This window comes from Eurypyga helias, unplaced genomic scaffold (genome assembly GCF_000690775.1).
Source record: "Eurypyga helias isolate BGI_N326 unplaced genomic scaffold, ASM69077v1 scaffold7050, whole genome shotgun sequence".
Lineage (NCBI taxonomy): Eukaryota > Metazoa > Chordata > Aves > Eurypygiformes > Eurypygidae > Eurypyga > Eurypyga helias.
This window is the reverse complement of record NW_010224967.1, coordinates 1-21,188: the sequence shown is the minus strand read 5'-3', so window position 1 is coordinate 21,188 and position 21,188 is coordinate 1. Positions and strand designations below refer to the sequence as shown.

The window sequence follows — 21,188 nt, the reverse complement described above, 5'->3', positions numbered from 1 at the left end:
GGCCCACCATCTATTGAACTCAAAGAATTTATGGAAGTTGAAGAAGGAACAGATGTTAACATTGTGGCCAAGATAAAGGGTGTACCCTTCCCCACATTAACATGGCTAAAAGCTTCTCCAAAGAAACCAGATGACAAAACGCCAGTGGTATATGATCAACATGTCAACAAGATTGTTGGTGAAGATACTTGCACTCTATTGATTCAACAGTCTCGCAGAAATGATACAGGTTTATATACTATAACAGCTGTAAATAATCTGGGAACTGCTTCAAAGGAGATGAGACTAAACGTTCTAGGTAGATATCAAGAACTCTTATGAATTGCATAAATTGATAGCATCCATGTGATACTTTCTTTTACTAGCATTTGAATTAATTCTTCTTTTAAAAATGTATCTTTTAGGTCGTCCTGGACCTCCAGTGGGACCAATTAAATTTGAATCCATTTTGGCAGATAAAATGACAATATCATGGCTTCCTCCATTAGATGATGGTGGTTCTAAGATTACAAACTATGTTATAGAGAAAAAAGAAGCAAATAGGAGGACATGGGTACCCGTTACTAATGAGCCTAAGGAATGCTTATTCACTGTTCCCAAGTTGATGGAAGGCCATGAATATGTGTTCCGCATTATGGCACAAAACAAATACGGTATTGGAGAACCTTTGGATAGTGAACCAGAAACAGCAAGAAACCTTTTCAGTAAGTAGGAATATGATTTCAAATTATGTCAGTTGTTTTCATAGACTGTTATGAGTACAGCATCTGTTAAATACCACTACTACTTTTCTCTCTTCATGTAAGTAAATTTTCTAGAAGAGCTTGAGTTTTAGCATTATTAGTTAGTTCTAACAGAATGTGTGATACTTAAATATACTTTCTTCTTCCTTGTTATATATTAAAATACAATCTCAAGCCTTTTTAAGGTTTAAATACACAAATATATGTTTATCTGATAATATTCAGGTCACTCTGTTCTATTTTAGACATTACTGACATTATAGATTGGGAAGAGTCAATTTCCTGCCTTCAGTTCTGAAAGACAAATTAGACAGGGTAGCTCTGTAGAAGGAATGTTAGGTTGGCAAGAGAAAATCATTCTTAAAACACCCAAGGTTAAGATGGGCACTGAAATGAGGTACTTATCCAGGAAGGGAAGTAAAAGTCATTTTTAACAATTGTTATTTGAAGGACAGATACTTTATGTTTCATAGAAGTATATGTACCTGAATTGGTATGGGAAGGTGAATGAGGGATGGAGTCATGTGCAGATTGGTAACTACCTAATGCAACTGTGACCATGTGAGTGCATAGCTCTGTTTGGCACTCTAGTTATCTCTATCTTCCTTTAGCTGGTGTTTTGTTTTTTTTTTTTAATAAGCCATGTGTGATTTTTTTTTTCCCCCCTCCCCCTAGCTGTTCCTGGACCATGTGAGAAGCCAACAGTTAGCAGTATAACACGTGACTCAATGACTGTAAACTGGGAAGAACCAGAGCATGATGGTGGCTCTCCTATTACTGGTTACTGGTTGGAGCGCAAAGAGACTACTGGAAAGAGATGGACGAGGGTTAACCGTGATCCTATAAAACCTATGGCATTGGGGGTCTCATACAAAGTTACAGGTCTTATCGAAGGCTCTGAATATCAGTTCCGTGTTTCAGCTATCAATGCAGCTGGTGTTGGTCCACCAAGCATGCCATCTGATCCAGCAATTGCTAGAGATCCTATAGGTAAATATTTTAGATTCCTTTTTTAAGAATGTATAGAATCACAGAATCTCTAGGTTGGAAAAGACCTTTAAGATCATCAAGTCCAACCATTAACCTAACAATACTAATACCACCACTAAACCATGGCCCTAAGCACCTCATCCACACATCTCTTAAATACCTTCAGGGATGGTGACTCAACCTAATGGGGTGGTTGTAACACAAATGCAGGACCTGGCACTTGGCCTTGCTGAATCTCATACAATTGGCCTCAGCCCATCAATCCAGCTTGTTCAGATTCCTCTGAAAAGCCTTCTTACCATCAGGCAGGTCAACACTCCCACCCATCTTGGCGTGTTCTGCAAACTTACTCAGGGTGCACTTGATCCCCTCATCCAGATCACTGATAAAGATAGTTGGGGGGAAAAGTGGGGAACACCACTTATGACTACTTCTATCTGGATTTAACTCCATTCACCACCACTCTTTGGGCCTGGCCATCCAGCCAGTTTTTTCCCAGTGAAGAGTGTACCTGTCTAAGCCATAAGCAGACAGTTTCTCCAGGACAACTCAGTGGAAAACAGAGTCAAAGTCTTTACTAAAGTCTAGGCAGACTTTAGTCTACATCCACAGCCTTTCTCTCATCCACTAAGTGGTTCACCTTGTCATAGAAGAAGATTCATCAAGCATCAGGCAGAACCTGCCTTTCATAAACCCAAGCTCAATGATCCTGATCACCTGCTCATCCTGTACATGCCATATGATGGCATTCCAGATGATCTGCTCCATAACTTTCACCAGCACTGAGGTTGAATTTGAAAATATTCAAATAAGAATATCAAAAATATTATTATGCTTTAATGGTATAATGGTATTTTTCAGCTCCACCTGGCCCTCCCATTCCGAAAGTTACTGATTGGACAAAGTCTTCTGTAGACTTGGAGTGGACTCCACCTCTAAAGGATGGTGGTTCTAGGGTCACTGGCTACATTGTTGAATATAAAGAGGAAGGAAAGGAAGAATGGGAACGGGTAGGTGGAAAAATATTACAGAATCTGCATTTCTTTTCTCTGTGTGTCTATCAAAAGAAATCCCTCCAGAAAAAATATTTTTTACAAATTTTCACTATGCATTTTATTTTCTAGTAGTTCATATTTTTGAACCATAATTATCTTCCTAGGTTTAAAAAATAAGATGAAATGTAAAAGTCAGCAACTGTCACCCTACAACATCAAGTTAACTTTGCAGTTTGCTAAACTTAGAAATTTTAAACTCCTGATCAAAAATGTGATAAAATATACACGTAATTTCTGATAAAAGAACAGAATACAAGGCTAAGTAAGATTTGTCACAAGTATCAGACTGTGCCAAATCATTTGCAATTACTATGTCCGTATATTTTCCTACTTTTTTCAGTAATGAATTACTGAAAATTTAGCTGATGCATACCTTGACTATTTTTTAATCTCCTTAATATTTGGGTGCATTTTAACTAATACCCAAATTTCCTGCTTTGTTTCCAGGTAGACAGGATTCATACTGGGGTTTAAAAAGAACAAAGATTCCCCCCACAAACACTCCCACACTCATTTACATGAGTTTATTTGTCCAATAGCACACATAATTCTTCTGAGACCACAGACTATTTTTATTTCTGTAATATCCTTGTATGTTAGAATTACCAAAAAGGTGAATTGTCAGAATAACTTGTATGTCCGTGTCCTGTATTTCTTTACACAGATTATGAAGAATGCTATGTGAGCTAGATCCATGTATGCTTAAGATTCTCTTCTGCTTGTAAATCTAAGCCAACATCTGATATAAGATTTGTTTCAAACACTACAAAGTAATCGATGATAGCTTCATGTTAGCTGATGTTATAATATTTTTTTTTCCAGGTGAAAGATAAAGAAATTAGAGGAACTAAGTTTGTTGTGGCAGGATTAAAAGAAGGATGTTTTTACAAATTTAGAGTTAGAGCAGTGAATGCTGCTGGCATCGGAGAGCCTGGAGAAGTTACAGACATTATTGAAATGAAGGACAGAATTGGTATTTATCATTTACACTTACATTTTTAGTACCTCTAAATAAAAGTGAGAAAAAAACATAATTTAATTTTTTTGTTCACTTCCCACAGTGGCTCCTGATATTAATCTGGATGCAAGTGTTAGGGACAGAATTGTTGTTCATGCTGGAGGAGTAATTCGGATCATAGCATATGTATCAGGAAAACCACCTCCAACAGTGACTTGGAGCAGGGATGACCATGCTTTACCAGAAGAAGCCAAAATTGAAGAAACAGCTATTAGTTCTTCTCTGGTCATCAAGAATTGCAAAAGGAGCCATCAGGGTATATACACTCTTCTCGCTAAAAACGCCGGTGGTGAGCGGAAGAAGACTATTATTGTTGATGTGCTAGGTAAATAGCAACTTCAGTCCTTGTGAATAAGTAAAATTTTGTAACATTCAGCATCTGTGCTTAATACTCCATTTATTCTTTGCTTTCAGATGTGCCAGGCCCAGTTGGAATGCCATTCCTTACTGAGAATCTAACCAATGACTCTTGTAAATTGACATGGTTTACTCCAGAAGATGATGGTGGATCTCCTATTACCAACTATATAATTGAAAAACGTGAATCTGACCATAGAGCTTGGACTCCAGTAAGCTACACGGTTACAAGACAGAATGCTACTGTTCAGGGACTCACTGAAGGGAAAGCCTACTTTTTCCGAATTTCAGCTGAGAATATAATTGGCATGGGTCCATTCACAGAGACAACAAAAGAGATTGTCATTAGAGATCCAATAAGTAAGTATATTTTCGGTCTTGGATTACTGTCATATGTGATGAACATGCAGAAAAAAATGCATTTACCTGTTTGTTTGTTTGTTTATTCACAGCTGTTCCTGACCGTCCAGAAGACTTGGAAGTAAAATCAGTTACCAAGAACTCTGTCACATTAACCTGGAACCCTCCAAAATACAATGGAGGCTCAGATATCACCATGTACGTTCTAGAGAGCCGTCTCATTGGAAAAGAGAAATTCCACAAAGTTACAAAGGAGAAAATGCTTGATAGAAAATACACTGTAGAAGGTTTGAAAGAGGGTGATACCTATGAGTATCGTGTGAGTGCTTGCAATATTGTGGGGCAAGGCAAGCCATCATTTTGCACAAAACCAATCACATGCAAGGATGAAATCGGTATGCCTCTTTTTCATATTTCTTTTGAAAACAATGATTACATTTACTGATTCCTTACTTTTTCATATTAATATTGCTGACATTTGTGGGCACTGTGTCTTTTAATATTGTCTTTCAGCTCCTCCAACACTTGATCTTGACTTTAGAGACAAGCTTATTGTTCGGGTTGGTGAAGCTTTCAGCCTGACTGGACGTTATTCAGGCAAGCCTGCACCAAAGGTTACTTGGCTAAAGGATGATACTGTTGTGAAAGAAGATGACCGCACAAAGATCAAGACAACTCCTACAACTCTTTGCTTAGGGATACTAAAATCTGTCCGTGAAGACTCAGGCAAATATTGTGTTACTGTAGAAAACAGCACAGGATCAAGAAAAGGATTTTGTCAAGTTACTGTTGTTGGTAGGTTTTACTGAACAATATTGTATGTGATTTTTAGTAGAGATTAGAATTCATTGAGTTATATAAAAAGTAAAGATTAAAATGTGTTCTTTATTACAAAATTGGATTTACTGCATAATCATTTATACTGATATACTATTGACTAATTTTGAGTATATAGGTAACTCTGGCTTAGTTTATTCAGCATGAATAATTTAATGTCTCAAGAATGTCAACATCGTAGAAAATCTTAATCACCAAATATCTTATAAGCATTAAGGAATAGTGTCCAGTGACTCAAACATATGTTAAAGAGGAATAGTCTTGAGGTCTTGATACCTTATTAAAGCTCTGATGCCAAGTTTCTCATTTCATAATATATTTATTGTATTGTCACTGTTTAATCTATGTCATTATATGAAGTTCATATAAATCATGGGTATGCTTTATTTTTTCTTAAATAGATCGCCCATCACCTCCAGTTGGCCCAGTTATATTTGATGAAGTTCACAAAGATCATATGGTAGTTTCCTGGAAACCTCCATTAGATGATGGAGGCAGTGAGATTACAAATTACATTATTGAGAAGAAGGATGCACACAGAGACCTGTGGATGCCAGTTACATCTGCCACAGTTAAGACAACATGCAAAATTCCCAAGCTGCTTGAAGGAAGAGAATATCAAATTCGAATTTATGCTGAAAATCTTTACGGCATAAGTGATCCCCTCATCTCTGATGAGATGAAAGCCAAGGACCGTTTCCGTATGTTACTCATTTGCTATCTTACTTTGATACTTTAATCTTTACTCCTTCAGTGCTCATAAACTCTTTTTTTCCCAGGTGTTCCTGATGCACCTGAGCAACCAATCATTAAGGATGTTACCAAAGACTCGGCAGTAGTAGTTTGGAACAAACCATATGATGGAGGCAAGCCAATAACAAACTATATTGTAGAAAAGAAGGAAACAATGGCTACAAGATGGGTCAGAGTTACTAAAGACCCAATTTTCCCCAGTACTCAGTTCAAAGTACCTGACCTCCTTGAAGGCTGTCAATATGAATTCCGTGTTTCAGCAGAAAATGAAATCGGTGTTGGTGATCCTAGTCCACCATCAAAGCCAATTTTCGCTAGAGATCCAATTGGTAAAGTATTGAATTTCATTTCTCATTGAAATTTTAAGGCATTGTTCATTTCAGTTAGAAAATTATCTTATTGGCTTCCTTTTTTTCCCCATTTCTTTCCTTTTTTCCTTTTTTAACAGCAAAACCAAGTCCACCTGTTAATCCAGAAGCAGTAGATAAAACTAAAAATTCAGTTGATTTATGCTGGCAACCACCACGCCATGATGGTAATGGCAAGATAATTGGCTACCTTGTTGAATATCAGAGAGTTGGAGATGAAGAATGGAAAAAGGCCAATCTTACAGCAGATTCTTGTCCTGAAACAAAATACAAAGTCACTGGCCTTACTGAGGGTTTGACCTATAAGTTCAGGGTCAAGGCAGTCAATGCAGCAGGTGAATCTGAACCAGCCTATGTTCCTGATCCAGTAGAAGTAAAGGACAGACTTGGTGAGTTCAATAAAACCAAATAAGTTTACCAAGTAAGAGGGGGTTTTCCCTCATTTTCTAAAAACCTATCGTTTTGATTCTAGAACCTCCTGAGCTGATACTTGATGCTAATATGGCCCGAGAACAGCATGTAAAAGCTGGAGATACCCTGAGACTTAGTGCTGTTATTAAAGGTGTTCCATTCCCAAAAGTTTCTTGGAAGAAAGAAGATCATGAGGTGTCACCCAAAGCCGATATTGAGGTTACAGGAGTTGGCAGTAAGCTTGAAATTCGTAACACTGTCCATGAAGATGGTGGAATTTACTCCCTGACAGTTGAAAATCCAGCTGGTTCAAAGACTGTTTCAGTAAAAGTTGTTGTCTTAGGTAATCTTTTTGATGTTCCTTTCATATGGCATTTTTTTATTCTGTAATTAAAGATTAAGAAATAAAGGGATGTCTGGAAATTATTAGTAAACTGAGTTATAAGAAACACGCAGTGGAAAAAATGACTAAAAATTATATTAAGTATATTCATTTATCTTTAAATTTACTGAGTTTTATAAAAAATGTTTCTATTATCAAACAAATAACAGATTCTTGGGGTTTTTTTCAATATTAGATAAGCCTGGTCCACCCAGAAATCTGCAAGTCAGTGAAGTTAGAAGCGATTCTTGCTATCTCACTTGGATGGAACCAGAAGATGATGGTGGCTCTGTCATTACCAACTATGTGGTGGAAAGGAAAGATGTAGCTTCTGCACAGTGGGTAGCCATCTCATCATCCTCCAAGAAACGCAGTCACATGGCTAAATATCTGATGGAAGGCACTCAGTATCTCTTCCGAGTTGCAGCTGAGAATCAGTATGGTAGAGGCCCATATGTGGAAACAATCAAGCCTATTAAAGCTATAGATCCACTGCGTAAGTTATATAGTTTGCTTTGTTCACATTGTTCTTGGTAATTTTTGAGATTATCTTGTTGGTACTAATGTGATCATGGTAAACTGCTACCATAGACTGCCCATCCTAGTAACCATTTATTTTTATATATTATAAAAGATCCTCCAGGGCCACCAAAGAATCTGCACCATGTAGATGTTGACAAGACTGAAGTGTCCCTTGTTTGGAATCGACCAGACCGTGATGGTGGTGCTGAGATAACTGGATATCTGGTGGAATATCAAGAAGATGGTGCAGATGAGTGGATAAAGTTCCAGACAGTCCCTATGCTAGACTGTGTTGTTACAGGCTTACAAAAAGGAAAAATATACAAATTCCGTGTGAAAGCACAGAATATTGTTGGCCTCAGCCTTCCAGATACTACCATACCAATAGAGTGTCAAGAAAAACTAGGTAATTTTAAGTTTTTCATGTTGCTTCACTGATTCTTTCTGTCTTTAAACATTTTCTCTGAAAAGTTAATTTCTATTTTTCTCTCATTTCAGTACCTCCATCTGTGGACCTAGATGTGAAGTTAATTGAAGGTCTTGTTGTTAAAGCTGGCACCACAGTAAGACTTCCTGCTATTATGCGAGGTGTGCCAGTACCCACTGCAAAATGGGTTACCGATGACGTTGAAATTAAAACAGATGGCAGACACAAGATTGAGACTGACAATTATTCGACTGTACTTACCATCAAAGACTGTATAAGGAAAGATACAGGAGAATATCTACTCACAGTATCTAATGCAGCTGGCAGTAAAACTGTTGCTCTACATCTTACAGTTTTGGATGTTCCTGGCCCACCGACTGGTCCTATTAATATTCTTGAAGTAACACCAGAACATATGGTTATTTCTTGGCGTCCTCCTAAAGATGATGGTGGGAGTCCTATAATAAATTATATTGTTGAGAAGCGTCAATCAAAGAAAGAAACTTGGGGAGTGGTTAGCTCTGGAACAAGTCACACAAAAATTAAGATTCCAAGACTGCAGAAAGGCTGTGAATATATTTTCCGTGTCCGGGCAGAAAATAAGATAGGCATTGGTGCACCCCTTGATTCAGAACCAACAGTTGCTAAACATATGTTTGATCCACCATCCCCACCTGGTAAACCAACTGTTTATGATATCACAGAAAATGCTGCAACAGTGTCTTGGACCCTACCAAAATCTGATGGTGGAACTCCAATTACTGGTTATATACTTGAACGTCGGGAAGCATCTGGTAAATGGGTGCGTGTCAATAAGTCACCAATACTTGATATGAAATACAGAGTCACTGGACTTTTTGAAGGCAACACATACGAATTCAGAGTTTTTGCAGAAAACATGGTGGGCTTAAGCAAACCATCTCCAAGTTCTGATCCTATAAAAGCATCACGTCCTATCACTCCTCCTGGACCACCAATAAATCCAAAATTAAAAGACAAAACCAAAGAGACAGCTGATCTTGTGTGGACAAAGCCCCTCAAAGATGGTGGCAGCCCAATTCTGGGATACATTGTGGAATGTCAGAAAACAGGAACTACACAGTGGAATAGGATTAATAAGGATGAACTCATTAGACAGTGTGCTTTCAGAGTACCTGGGTTAGTAGAAGGAAATGAGTATAAATTCCGAATAAAAGCTGTCAACATTGTGGGAGAAGGAGAACCAAGAGAACTGCCAGAAACTGTACTTGCAAAGGATATTCTTTCTCCTCCAGAAATAAGTTTAGATGTGACCTGTCGAGACTTAATTACAGTCCGAGTAGGACAAACAATCCGTATTACTGGTAAAGTAAAAGGAAGGCCAGATCCTGATATAACATGGTCTAAAGATGGCAAAGTACTAGTCCAGGAAAAGCGTGTTGAAATAGCCCATGATCTACCTAATGTTGAACTGCAAGTAAAAGAAGCCAAAAGATCTGACCATGGCAAATATATAATAGCAGCTAAGAACAGCTGTGGACATGCCCAAGCTTTTGCTGTTGTTAATGTACTTGACAGACCTGGACCATGTCAGAACCTGAAAATAAGCTATGTCACAAAAGATTCTTGTATGATCGCCTGGGAGAGTCCAGTGGATAATGGTGGCTCTGAAATTACAAATTACATAGTAGAGTGCCGGCAACCAAATCAGAGGGGATGGTCAATTGTCTCCTCTGATATCACTAAACGATTAGTAAAGGCAAATCTTATAGAGAACCGTGAATACTTCTTCAGAGTTTGTGCAGAAAACAAAATAGGTCCAGGTCCTTGCATTGAGACCAAGACTCCCATCCTTGCCATCAATCCTATTGACAAGCCTGGAGAGCCAGAAAATCTTCACATTGCAGAGAAAGGAAAGACATTTGTATATCTGAAATGGAGAAGGCCAGATTATGATGGCGGAAGTCCCAATTTAAGTTATAATGTGGAGAGAAAACTGAAAGATTCAGATGAATGGGAAAGGGTTCACAAAGGCAGCATTAAGGAAACACACTATATGGTAGATAAATGTGTTGAAAATAAGATTTACCAATTCCGTGTTCAGACGAAGAATGAGGCAGGTGAAAGTGACTGGGTAAGAACAGAAGAAATTGTTGTTAAGGAAGATCTGCAGAAACCAGTGCTAGACTTGAAATTAAGTGGGGTGCTAACTGTGAAAGCTGGTGACACACTTAGAATTGAGGCTGGAGTCAGAGGAAAACCACAGCCTGAAGTTGTATGGACAAAAGACAAAGATGCCACAGATCTAACCAGATCTCCAAGAGTCAGTATTGAAACAACTTCTGACACATCTAAGTTTGTTCTTACAAAATCAAGGCGTAGTGATGGTGGGAAATATGTGATTACTGCAACTAACACAGCTGGCAGTTTTGTAGCATATGCTACTGTTATTGTCTTAGATAAACCAGGTCCTGTAAGAAATTTGAAAGTCACTGACATTTCAAGTGATAGATGTACTGTTACTTGGGAACCTCCAGAAGATGATGGTGGTTGTGAAATACAGAACTACATCCTGGAGAAATGTGAAAGCAAACGGATGGTTTGGTCTACATACTCTTCCTCTGTCCTAACAAACTATGCAAATGTGACACGTCTCATTGAAGGTAATGAATATATATTCAGAGTTCGTGCAGAGAATAAAATGGGCACTGGTCCACCAACAGAAACACACCCAATTATTGCAAAAACAAAATATGATAGGCCTGGACGCCCTGACCCTCCGGATGTCACAAGAGTTAGCAAAGAAGAGATGACAGTTGTTTGGAATCCACCAGAATATGATGGTGGCAAATCAATTACAGGATACATTTTAGAGAAGAAAGAGAAACGATCACTAAGATGGGTTCCTGTTACTAAGACTGCAATCCCAGAGAGGCGCAAGAAGGTTACTAATCTCATCCCTGGACATGAATATCAGTTCCGCGTCAGTGCTGAGAATGAAGTCGGACTTGGAGAACCAAGCTTGCCATCAAGACCTGTAGTAGCAAAAGACCCAATAGGTATCATACCACTATATTCTACTATATTTTATTTTAAAGTTAACAGATTGCTAAATTGCACACCTGTGTTCTTATCTGTAATTTTTATTGTCTTTCAGAACCACCTGGTCCTCCCACAAACTTGAGAGTGGTTGATAGCACAAAGAATTCCATAACCCTTGGCTGGGGAAAACCAGTGTATGATGGTGGTGCTCCAATTATTGGATATGTTGTGGAAATTAGACCAAAAGTTGAGGGTGCTGATCCTGAAGCAGGATGGAAACGATGCAATGTTGCTGCCCAGGTTATTCATACAGAATTTACAGTCACCAGTCTAGATGAGAACCAGTTATATGAGTTCAGAGTTTCTGCCCAGAACCAGGTTGGCCTTGGCCGACCAGCTGAACTGAAAGAAGCTGTGTCTCCCAAAGAAATACTTGGTGAGTTTTCCCATCTTCTTTATGAGTATTTACATACAATCTTTATTTGCTTTAGTTTTATTTCATTTCATGTGCTAAACTTTTCGTTATGTTTCCTTAATTTTGTCTTCCAGAACCTCCTGAGATTGAGTTGGATGCAAGCATGAGAAAATTAGTCACAGTCAGGGCAGGATGCCCTATTAGACTTTTTGCCATTGTTAGGGGTCGTCCAGCACCAAAAGTCACCTGGAGGAGAATGGGTATTGATAATGTTATCAGGAAAGGACAAGTTGACCTGGTTGACACTATGGCCTTCTGTGTCATTCCTGATTCAACACGTGATGATTCAGGCAAATATTCATTAACACTTGTTAATGCAGCTGGCGAAAAGGCTGTATTTGTGAACGTCAGAGTCTTGGGTAAGTAATGAGAGCTACAATTTTTTAATGATATTGAATGTTCATTGCAAAAATTTTTATGACTCCCAGGTACTAGAGTTTTCAAGCACAACTGTGTCAGCTAACACTAACTCCCCCAGCACAGGAAAATGTTAGTCCCCTTAAATTTTAGCTTATTAAAAAAGAAAAGACTACTATAAACTGAAATTTCTTTATAGATACTCCTGGACCTGTATCGGACTTCAAGGTTTCAGATGTCACCAAGATGTCATGCCATCTTTCATGGGCACCTCCAGAGAATGATGGTGGTAGCCCAGTGACTCATTACATCCTGCAAAAACGTGAGGCTGACAGGAAGACCTGGGGAACAGTCACTGCAGAACTAAAGAAAACTAGTTTCCATATAGTTAACCTTGTACCTGGAAATGAGTATTTCTTTAGAGTAACAGCAGTAAATGAATACGGGTCAGGTGTTCCAAGTGACATACCAAAACCAGTTCTAGCAACAGATCCCCTAAGTAAGTATGCCTTTCTGCACATTTTATGTTTTTTTCTCTAATTTAAGTAAGATTTTGCATTTTTTGAAAGAAATGTTTCTAAATTGGGTAATGCTACTAACTACTGAATGATAGACATAAATATTTCTCTGTGAGTTTCTTTCAAATAATACAACCTATGAATATAGTACCTTTGCAATTACTAAGAATTTTGCTCTTTTCCGTATTGTCTTTGTTGAGTTAGCATGGATAGCATCCGATAATTCAACAAGTATTCAATAGTCAGAATGTCTTGGAAATTCAACATTTAATGTGCATGGGTTTGAGGTTTTTGTTTGTTTTTTTTTTTTCTCCCCTGAAAGGTGAACCTGATCCACCAAGAAAACTTGAAGTTACAGAAATTACGAAGAATAGTGCTACTTTAGGCTGGCTGCCACCACTGCGTGATGGAGGGTCTAAAGTTGATGGGTACATCGTTAGCTACAAAGAAGAGGACCAACCAGCGGATCGCTGGACAGAATATTCAGTTGTTAAAGATCTCTCCATTGTTGTAGCTGGTCTGAAAGAGGGAAAGAAGTACAAGTTTAGAGTGGCAGCTAGGAATGCTGTAGGAGTAAGTCTGCCAAGAGAAACTGAAGGAATATTTGAAATTAAAGAACAACTCAGTAAGTAAGAATTTAAATACTACCTGTGTTGCGATATTCTGCTTTAATAATTAAATGAGCAAGAATTCTAGTTCTTTGAGAGAGTCCCAGAAAGACATAGGCTTTATGAAGTCATCTGGAGGATTACGGAGGACAATGTAAAGTGAAAGGCAGGGAGGATAGGTTGGCCTAATTAGGGTGATAGGGTCCCTGAGGCACAGGAAGACATAAAGGACAGATGAGAATACTACTCATTTGTGCCATGGAAGGAGCAAAAGAATCAAAACTAGTCAATGGCAAGAAGAAAAGTACCTCAAACATACTGCTAGGTTTCTTTTGGAAGAAATTTGAAAGATTTTGTCCAAAATAAGTAGAAGGGTCTCTCCTTGAAGAATAATTCAAGGGTATAAAATGATTGACTGTGGAAATGGGTTTAGTTCAGTGAGAACTTCAGTTCTCTCTTTCCTCCTTTTCTCCTCCTTCATGTTTGTCTGGTAGAAAGTCAGCAATAAGTGAGCAACAACTTCCAGATATAAAGAGGAATTATGTGTCATGCATTAATAGTCCACAAGTCTCTAAATAAACATGTGAGAAGGCAATCCAAACTCAAAAATATTCTCTTATAAACTGCACAAAAATGTAAAAGTAAGACTGGAATAGATATTGCAGAATATCTAGTTATCAATAAGTGGAACATAAATTTAAAATTACCAAGTCTTTCCTACTGGTGACTCCTCTTGAGAGAGAAGCAGAGAAGTTTCACATGAAGGAATAAATAAAAGTAAGTTAGTATGTCACAGAAGTTGAATTTATATGTCTGTGTTTTTTTTCAGTCCCACCTAAGATCCTGATGCCTGATCACGTTCACATTAAAGCTGGAAAGAAGCTGAGAATTGAAGCTCATGTATATGGGAAGCCTCAACCAGTCTGTAAATGGTTGAAAGGAGATCAAGATGTACTTACATCCAGTCGCCTTGCTGTGCATAAAGCAGAAAAGTCTTCTGTTCTTATCATTAAGGATGTGACTAGAAAAGATTCTGATTTTTACACTCTTACTGCAGAAAATAGCTCTGGTACTGACAGTCAGAAAATCAGAGTTATAGTCATGGGTATGTTCCATTTGATTATTTTTAAACCCAGCTTTATACAAAACTGGTTTTAGTATATTCTAGTTGTTGCTGTTTTCTTTCATCCCTGTTTTTCTTAATCCATATTTTTTGCAGATAAACCAGGTCCACCACAGCCTCCATTTGATATTTCTGAAATAGATGCTGATGCCTGCACTCTTGCATGGCATATACCTCTTGAAGATGGCGGCAGTAACATTACAAACTATGTAGTTGAGAAATGTGATGTTAGCCGAGGAGACTGGGTAACAGCTTTAGCTTCTGTCACAAAGACAAGCTGCAGAATTGGAAAACTGATTCCTGGAGAAGAGTATATGTTCCGTGTTCGTGCTGAAAATCGTTTTGGGATTTCTGAGCCGCTTATATCGGGCAAGATGATTGCACAGTTCCCATTTGGTATGTTAGTTTTTCATAGCAGCATTTGTCTGTTTAGTCTTTTTAGTAAGAAAGCATTTGATTGATATCCATCTTTGTATTTCTTTCTAGATGTTCCTAGTGAACCAAAGAATGCACGTATTACCAAGGTCAATAAGGATTGCATTTTTGTTGCCTGGGATAAACCAGATAGTGATGGAGGCAGTCCAATTACTGGTTATCTCATTGAGCGTAAAGAAAGGAACAGTTTACTGTGGGTGAAAGCTAATGACACAGCTGTGCGCTCCACAGAATACCCTTGTGTGGGGCTCATTGAAGGTCTTGAATATACTTTCAGAATTTATGCATTGAACAGAGCTGGAGCAAGTAAACCTAGTAAACCAACTGAGTTTGTCACAGCAAGAGCACCAGTTGGTAAGTTAAACATACCAATCACTTGTAACAGACTACTGTTTTTGTTTTCGATACAGCTGCAACTCTTCATTTTGCCTTCACATTCATATGTCCATGTTTACCATTATTGCACTGTGAGTGCACTGTGTGGGCATGCTGAGAATATTATCCAGCACTATCAAAACCATTTTTTTAATATATTAGCTTTTTTGGCAAAACAGACTATAACATGATCTTATTTGCCTTAGATCCCCCTGGAAAACCTGAAGTTATTGATGTCACTAAGAGCACTGTATCACTGATATGGACAAGACCAAAGCACGATGGCGGTAGCAAACTTATTGGCTACTTTGTTGAAGCTTGCAAATTACCTGGTGATAAGTGGGTTCGGTGCAATACAACTCCACATCAAATACCCCTAGAAGAGTATACTGCTACTGATTTGGAAGAAAATGCTCAATATCAATTTAGAGCAATTGCCAAGACAGCAGTTAACATTAGCCGACCTTCAGAACCTTCTGATCCCGTAACCATTCATCCAGAAAATGGTAAGAAATGTAAAAGTATTTGAGAACTCTGATAAGAATCTGTACATATTGAACTAACAATCATGTGAAGAATTAGATGTTTATGTCTTACTAGATTGATTAACTCTTGGCCTCTTTCAGTTCCCCCCAGAATAGAGTTGGATCTGTCTATGCAATCACAGCTTACAGTAAAAGCTGGAACTAATGTGCATCTGGAGGCAAATGTATATGGCAAGCCAATGCCAACAATCACCTGGAAGAAAGAAGGAGAAGTTTTAAAGCCATCTGAAGGTGTTAAGATCACCACTAAGAGAAATCTTGCGACAGTTGAGTTGTTCAGCGTTAACAGGAAACAAACAGGAGACTATACTATTACTGCTGAAAATGCAAGTGGATCAAAGTCAGCAACCATTAAGCTTAAAGTACTTGGTAAGCTAGACTTCCTGTTAATAAATACATTTATAGTTAAATGATGCAGCAAGAGATAGAGCTATAACAATGTGATGTTATTTCTTCTAGATAAACCTGGTCCGCCGGCTTCTGTTAAAATCAAACATATATATGCAGATCGTGCAATGCTTTCTTGGGAACCTCCTCTGGAAGATGGAGGTTCAGAAATTACTAACTACATTGTAGACAAGCGTGAAACAAGCAGACCAAACTGGGCCCAAGTCAGTGCCAATGTGCCCATTACAAGCTGTACAGTGGAAAAACTAATAGAAGGACATGAGTACCAGTTCCGCATATGTGCTGAAAACAAATATGGTGTTGGAGACCCTATCTTGACTGAACCAGCAGTTGCTAAGAATCCATATGGTAAGTGCTAGGTGGGATAGCTTCATTAGTGACTGGGATTTGTGTACACTTATGAATGTGAACATAACTTTCAAATAAATCTTCACAGATGTACCCGGACCTTGTGATCCACCAATAATTAGCAATGTAACGAAAGACTTTATGACTGTTAGCTGGAAGCCACCAGCTAGTGATGGTGGATCCCCAATAACTGGTTATATACTTGAGAAGCGTGAAACTAAGGCTCTTAACTGGACAAAGGTAAACAGAAAACCTGTCATTGAAAGAACTGTTAAGGCTACTGGACTGCAAGAAGGAACAGAATATGAGTTCCGGGTGATAGCGTTGAATAAGGCCGGACCTGGCAAGCCTAGCGGACCATCTAAAGCCGTGTATGCTCGTGATCCTCAATGTAAGCTAAAACTCTCAGATATTTTACATGGTTATTTTCAAATACATTTGTACAGCATTTGATACGATAACTTTATGCTATTTTAATTCTCAGATCCTCCTGGCCCACCTGCTTTCCCAAAAGTGGTCGATACTACTCGTAATTCGATAAGCTTGTCATGGAGCAAACCAGCATATGATGGAGGAAGCCCTATTATTGGTTATCTAGTGGAAGCAAAAAGAGCTGACTCAGACAACTGGGTCAGATGCAATCTACCCAAGAACTTACAGGCTACACAATTCGTGGTAACAGGGCTGATAGAAGATACAGAGTACCAGTTCCGTGTTTATGCTGTCAACAAGATTGGATACAGTGATCCAAGTGATGTTCCTGATAAACACACTGCCAAAGACATTTTAAGTATGTTCACTGAAAACAAATTACCTTGTTGAATTTTGCTTTAATTCATGGAATGGGTTCCAATGTTAGAGTTTGCCACAGATCACAGAAGCAGATTCATTTGGAATATGTAATTTCTAAAAAAGTGTAGGCTAAAAGTGGCTAATTTGGAAGAGAACGGGGCAGTTAGAAACTGAGTAGAATCTGACTGGTGTCTTCTTTTTTTGCTAGCTACTCTTCTGCCTCCTATCTTGGGTCTTCAATAATTTTTTTTTTTCTCTAATCCTAAAATCAGACTCTTCAGACCTCTCTTCTATTCTTAAAACTTTCAGTTTTCTTCATATCTTCTAAACTATTTGAAGCTAAGATTACTATTGCAAGCATCTGTGTGGCACACTATTTAATTGTATGACAGTTATTCCTTAAGAGCCATGCTGGGTTCTGTATGCATTTTGCTGTATGTACAAAAGCATTGCTACAGAACTGTCTTGGTTCCAGACAAGCAGTACAGTCCAGGAGTCTTTGAAATTCCTTTCAGTTCTAGAGGAACCAGGACACTTCTTCATATGATAAGTAATGTAAATGGTGGAAAAGGCAGGGAAAAAAGGAAGTGAAATCAGGGGAAAAAAAAGCCAATTTTGCAAATTATCTTGAAATGGGAGTCAAGACACTTAACTCACAAACATCCTGGACATGAGAACAAGTTGGTTAATCTAGTGAAATGCTCGTAAAGAGGGACTTTTTGTCACAGTAATTTTAGTGACAGTCTTAAAGATGATGTTTTAATTGCATGTTTTTTGTTAAACACACAGTTCCTCCTGAAGGAGAACTTGATGCAGAACTAAGGAAAGTCCTTGTGTTGCGTGCTGGAGTCACAATGAGACTTTATGTGCCAGTAAGAGGACGTCCACCTCCAAAGATTACATGGTCTAAAGTGGGTGCCAACCTAAGAGATAGACAAGGATTAGACATCAAGTCTACTGATTTTGATACTTTCCTGCGTTGTGAAAATGTAAATAAATATGATGCTGGAAAATACATCCTCAGTCTGGAGAACAGCTGTGGCAAAAAGGCATACACCATTGTTGTAAAAGTACTTGGTAAGTGTCAGGGTTTCCCCCACTATAATATATTAATTAACTTTCTAACTGATAATATTTTGTATTTTGTTTACTAAATCAAATGTGGGGTGGTTGTGTTTCTCTAGATACTCCAGGCCCTCCAATTAACTTGATTGTAAAGGAAGCATCTAAGGATTCTGCCTTCATTACATGGGAACCTCCGCTAATAGATGGTGGCAGTCCAATCACAAATTATGTCGTTGAAAAACGTGATGCAGAAAGAAAGTCATGGTCCACAGTAACAACCGAATGTCCAAAGACAAGCTACAGGATAACTAACTTAGAAGAAGGCAAATCTTACTTCTTCAGGGTTTTTGCTGAGAATGAATATGGTATTGGTGACCCCTGTGAAACTCGTGATGCTGTTAAAGCTTCTGGTAAGAAAAATTAATCCATTTCACCCATTTGGATATTCAAATAATTTCTGGTTTTAGCTTGAATGGACACTTACTATGCTTTTCTTCCTCCTAGAAACACCTGGGCCAGTTGTGGATCTAAAAGCTTCAGCTGTAACAAAATCATCATGCAATTTAGTATGGAAAAAACCTATCAGTGATGGTGGAAGCCGTATTTTTGCATATGTTGTTGAGGTTCTGATTGGTGAAGACAAATGGCAAGAAGTCATGCGGGCTAAGAACCTCCATTTTTCAATGAGGGACCTGAAAGAAGGACAAGAATACACTTTCAGAGTGAGAGCTCAAAATGATGCTGGATATGGAACTCCAACAGAGCTCACAATTGTGGCAAGAGATGATGTCGGTAAGAAGCAACTTAACATCATTCATTCAACGCTTCACTTACCCAAATTATATATATTTTATGCTTACTATCACTATTACGCATACATGCAAATCAGATGGCTTTAAAATAGCATCTTAATTTTATCACAGAGCTTATACATGGTTGAATAATTTGTTTCTTTTACTTTTACAGTGGCACCTGATCTTGATTTAAGGGATCTACCTGATTTGTGCTATACAGCCAAAGAGGGTAGTAATTTCCGTCTTAAAATCCCAATTAAAGGCAAGCCTGTCCCAGCCGTAACTTGGAAGAAAGATGAAGACCAGGCACTTACTGAGAGTGGAAGAGTTGCATTTGAATCTACAGCAGTTAACACCACACTTGTAGTACATGACTGCCAGAAAGCTGATGCTGGAAAATACACAATAACTCTGAAGAATGTTGTTGGCAGCAAGGAAGGCACTATTTCTGTGAAAGTTGTTGGCAAACCTGGCATACCAACAGGTCCAGTTAAATTTGAAGAAGTCACAGCTGATGCCATAACCTTAAAGTGGGGCCCTCCAAAAGATGATGGTGGTTCAGAAATCACTAACTATGTCCTAGAAAAGAGAGATAATGTAAACAATAAGTGGGTGACTTGTGCCTCTGCAGTCCAGAAAACCACATTTAGAGTTACAAGACTTCATGAAGGAAATGAATATACATTCAGAATCAGGGCTGAAAATAAATACGGAGTAGGTGAAGGTCTTAAATCTGACCCTGTCATTGCAAAACATCCATTTGGTAAGTATATATCATCATTTTCAAATTGAGAAAAAAAAAAATGTTTTAGTGGTGATATTTATTTTTAATGTTACTGCATTTTTTTTAATATTGTTTAGATGTGCCAGATGCTCCTCCACCTCCCAACATTGTTGATGTTCGGCATGAATCTGTAGCTTTAACTTGGACTGATCCCAGAAGAACCGGAGGCTCACCAATCACAGGTATATCCCAAAAACCTCCCTATTATTTCAGCTCTTAATAGTTCTTTCTCTCTGTTAAAGAGTAAGCTAAAATTATCAGGTGCTTATGCTTTAAATGGATTGATTGATTGGTTGGTTGCTTGATTGATTGATTTCTTTTTTCCCTATGATGATTTTTTAAAAAATTATTGACTTAGGAGTTGGGGAAAGACTGAGAAACAATATTTTTCCACAGAGACAAAATATCTAAAGAAAGACAAACTGACCTATATGTTACATTACTTGTGTCAAATAAAATTGTATGTATAAACATCTCAACATTGCAATTACATTTGTAATATATGTCCACATCCATTTCTTAATCTGGTTTTCAGAGTTCATCTTGCACAATGCCTATGTGACATGCCATACAGGCAGTATGATGTTTCACAATGCTATGAGAAATAAAGATTTCTAGAAAATCCCTCATATTTTCATCTCACTATTTATCTTCTAGGTTATCACATTGAATTCAAAGAAAGAAACAGTCTTCTGTGGAAGAGAGCAAATAAAACACCAATAAGGATGAAAGATTTCAGAGTGACAGGGTTAACTGAAGGTCTGGAATATGAGTTCAGAGTAATGGCAATCAATATGGCTGGAGTAGGTAAACCTAGTCTGCCATCTGAACCAGTTGTGGCACTTGATCCTATTGGTAAGTCATCAGGACAATAAAAAGGAAAATTCTGAAATTTGAAATAAATTCAGTTTGATCACTGTTTATTATTTTTTTCTTCTAGATCCCCCTGGGAAACCTGAAGTTATCAATGTCACTAGGAACTCAGTAACACTCATTTGGACAGAACCAAAATACGACGGTGGACATAAGTTAACTGGCTATATTGTTGAAAAGCGTGATTTACCCTCAAAGACTTGGACAAAAGCTAATCACGTGAATGTTCCAGACTGTGCATTTACTGTAACTGACCTCATTGAAGGCTCTAAATATGAGTTCAGAATTAGAGCCAAGAACACTGCTGGAGCTATCAGTCCTCCATCTGAACCCACAGAAACCATAATATGCAAGGATGAGTATGGTATGTAGATGGCATTAAAAATGTAGAATTTTATTTGAATAATAATACCAAACCCTCTTCCTCCACCCACCCCCACCCCC

The 21,188-nt window shown here is 38.1% G+C and overlaps 3 protein-coding genes across 3 annotated transcripts; all 3 read left to right on the top strand.

Annotated features, from left to right (window-relative positions):
• The first annotated feature begins 30 nt into the window (after nucleotides 1-30).
• LOC104506445 (titin-like) lies at nucleotides 31-13,227 on the top strand. Its single transcript, XM_010147393.1, has 20 exons — nucleotides 31-298; nucleotides 405-704; nucleotides 1,419-1,733; nucleotides 2,595-2,743; nucleotides 3,611-3,761; nucleotides 3,850-4,131; nucleotides 4,221-4,523; nucleotides 4,616-4,918; nucleotides 5,037-5,318; nucleotides 5,762-6,061; nucleotides 6,140-6,442; nucleotides 6,562-6,870; nucleotides 6,954-7,235; nucleotides 7,471-7,770; nucleotides 7,909-8,202; nucleotides 8,295-11,261; nucleotides 11,360-11,680; nucleotides 11,794-12,078; nucleotides 12,276-12,575; nucleotides 12,917-13,227. Exons 1-20 carry the CDS (start codon nucleotides 31-33, stop codon nucleotides 13,225-13,227), a joined length of 8,325 nt encoding a protein of 2,774 aa, XP_010145695.1.
• A 233-nt stretch (nucleotides 13,228-13,460) lies between these two features.
• Nucleotides 13,461-15,664, top strand: LOC104506436 (titin-like). The gene is made up of 5 exons (XM_010147382.1): nucleotides 13,461-13,506; nucleotides 14,032-14,307; nucleotides 14,422-14,721; nucleotides 14,812-15,114; nucleotides 15,342-15,664. Exons 1-5 carry the CDS (start codon nucleotides 13,461-13,463, stop codon nucleotides 15,662-15,664), a joined length of 1,248 nt encoding a protein of 415 aa, XP_010145684.1.
• A 195-nt stretch (nucleotides 15,665-15,859) lies between these two features.
• On the top strand, nucleotides 15,860-21,108 carry LOC104506429 (titin-like; the record flags this gene model as incomplete). The annotated part of the gene is made up of 11 exons (XM_010147371.1): nucleotides 15,860-16,049; nucleotides 16,140-16,436; nucleotides 16,525-16,827; nucleotides 16,921-17,226; nucleotides 18,018-18,305; nucleotides 18,413-18,703; nucleotides 18,798-19,085; nucleotides 19,260-19,850; nucleotides 19,949-20,053; nucleotides 20,529-20,726; nucleotides 20,812-21,108. Coding segments are annotated over exons 1-11 (3,154 nt in total), but the record flags the coding sequence as incomplete, so codon positions are not given.
• Between the last annotated feature and the right edge of the window lie 80 nt (nucleotides 21,109-21,188).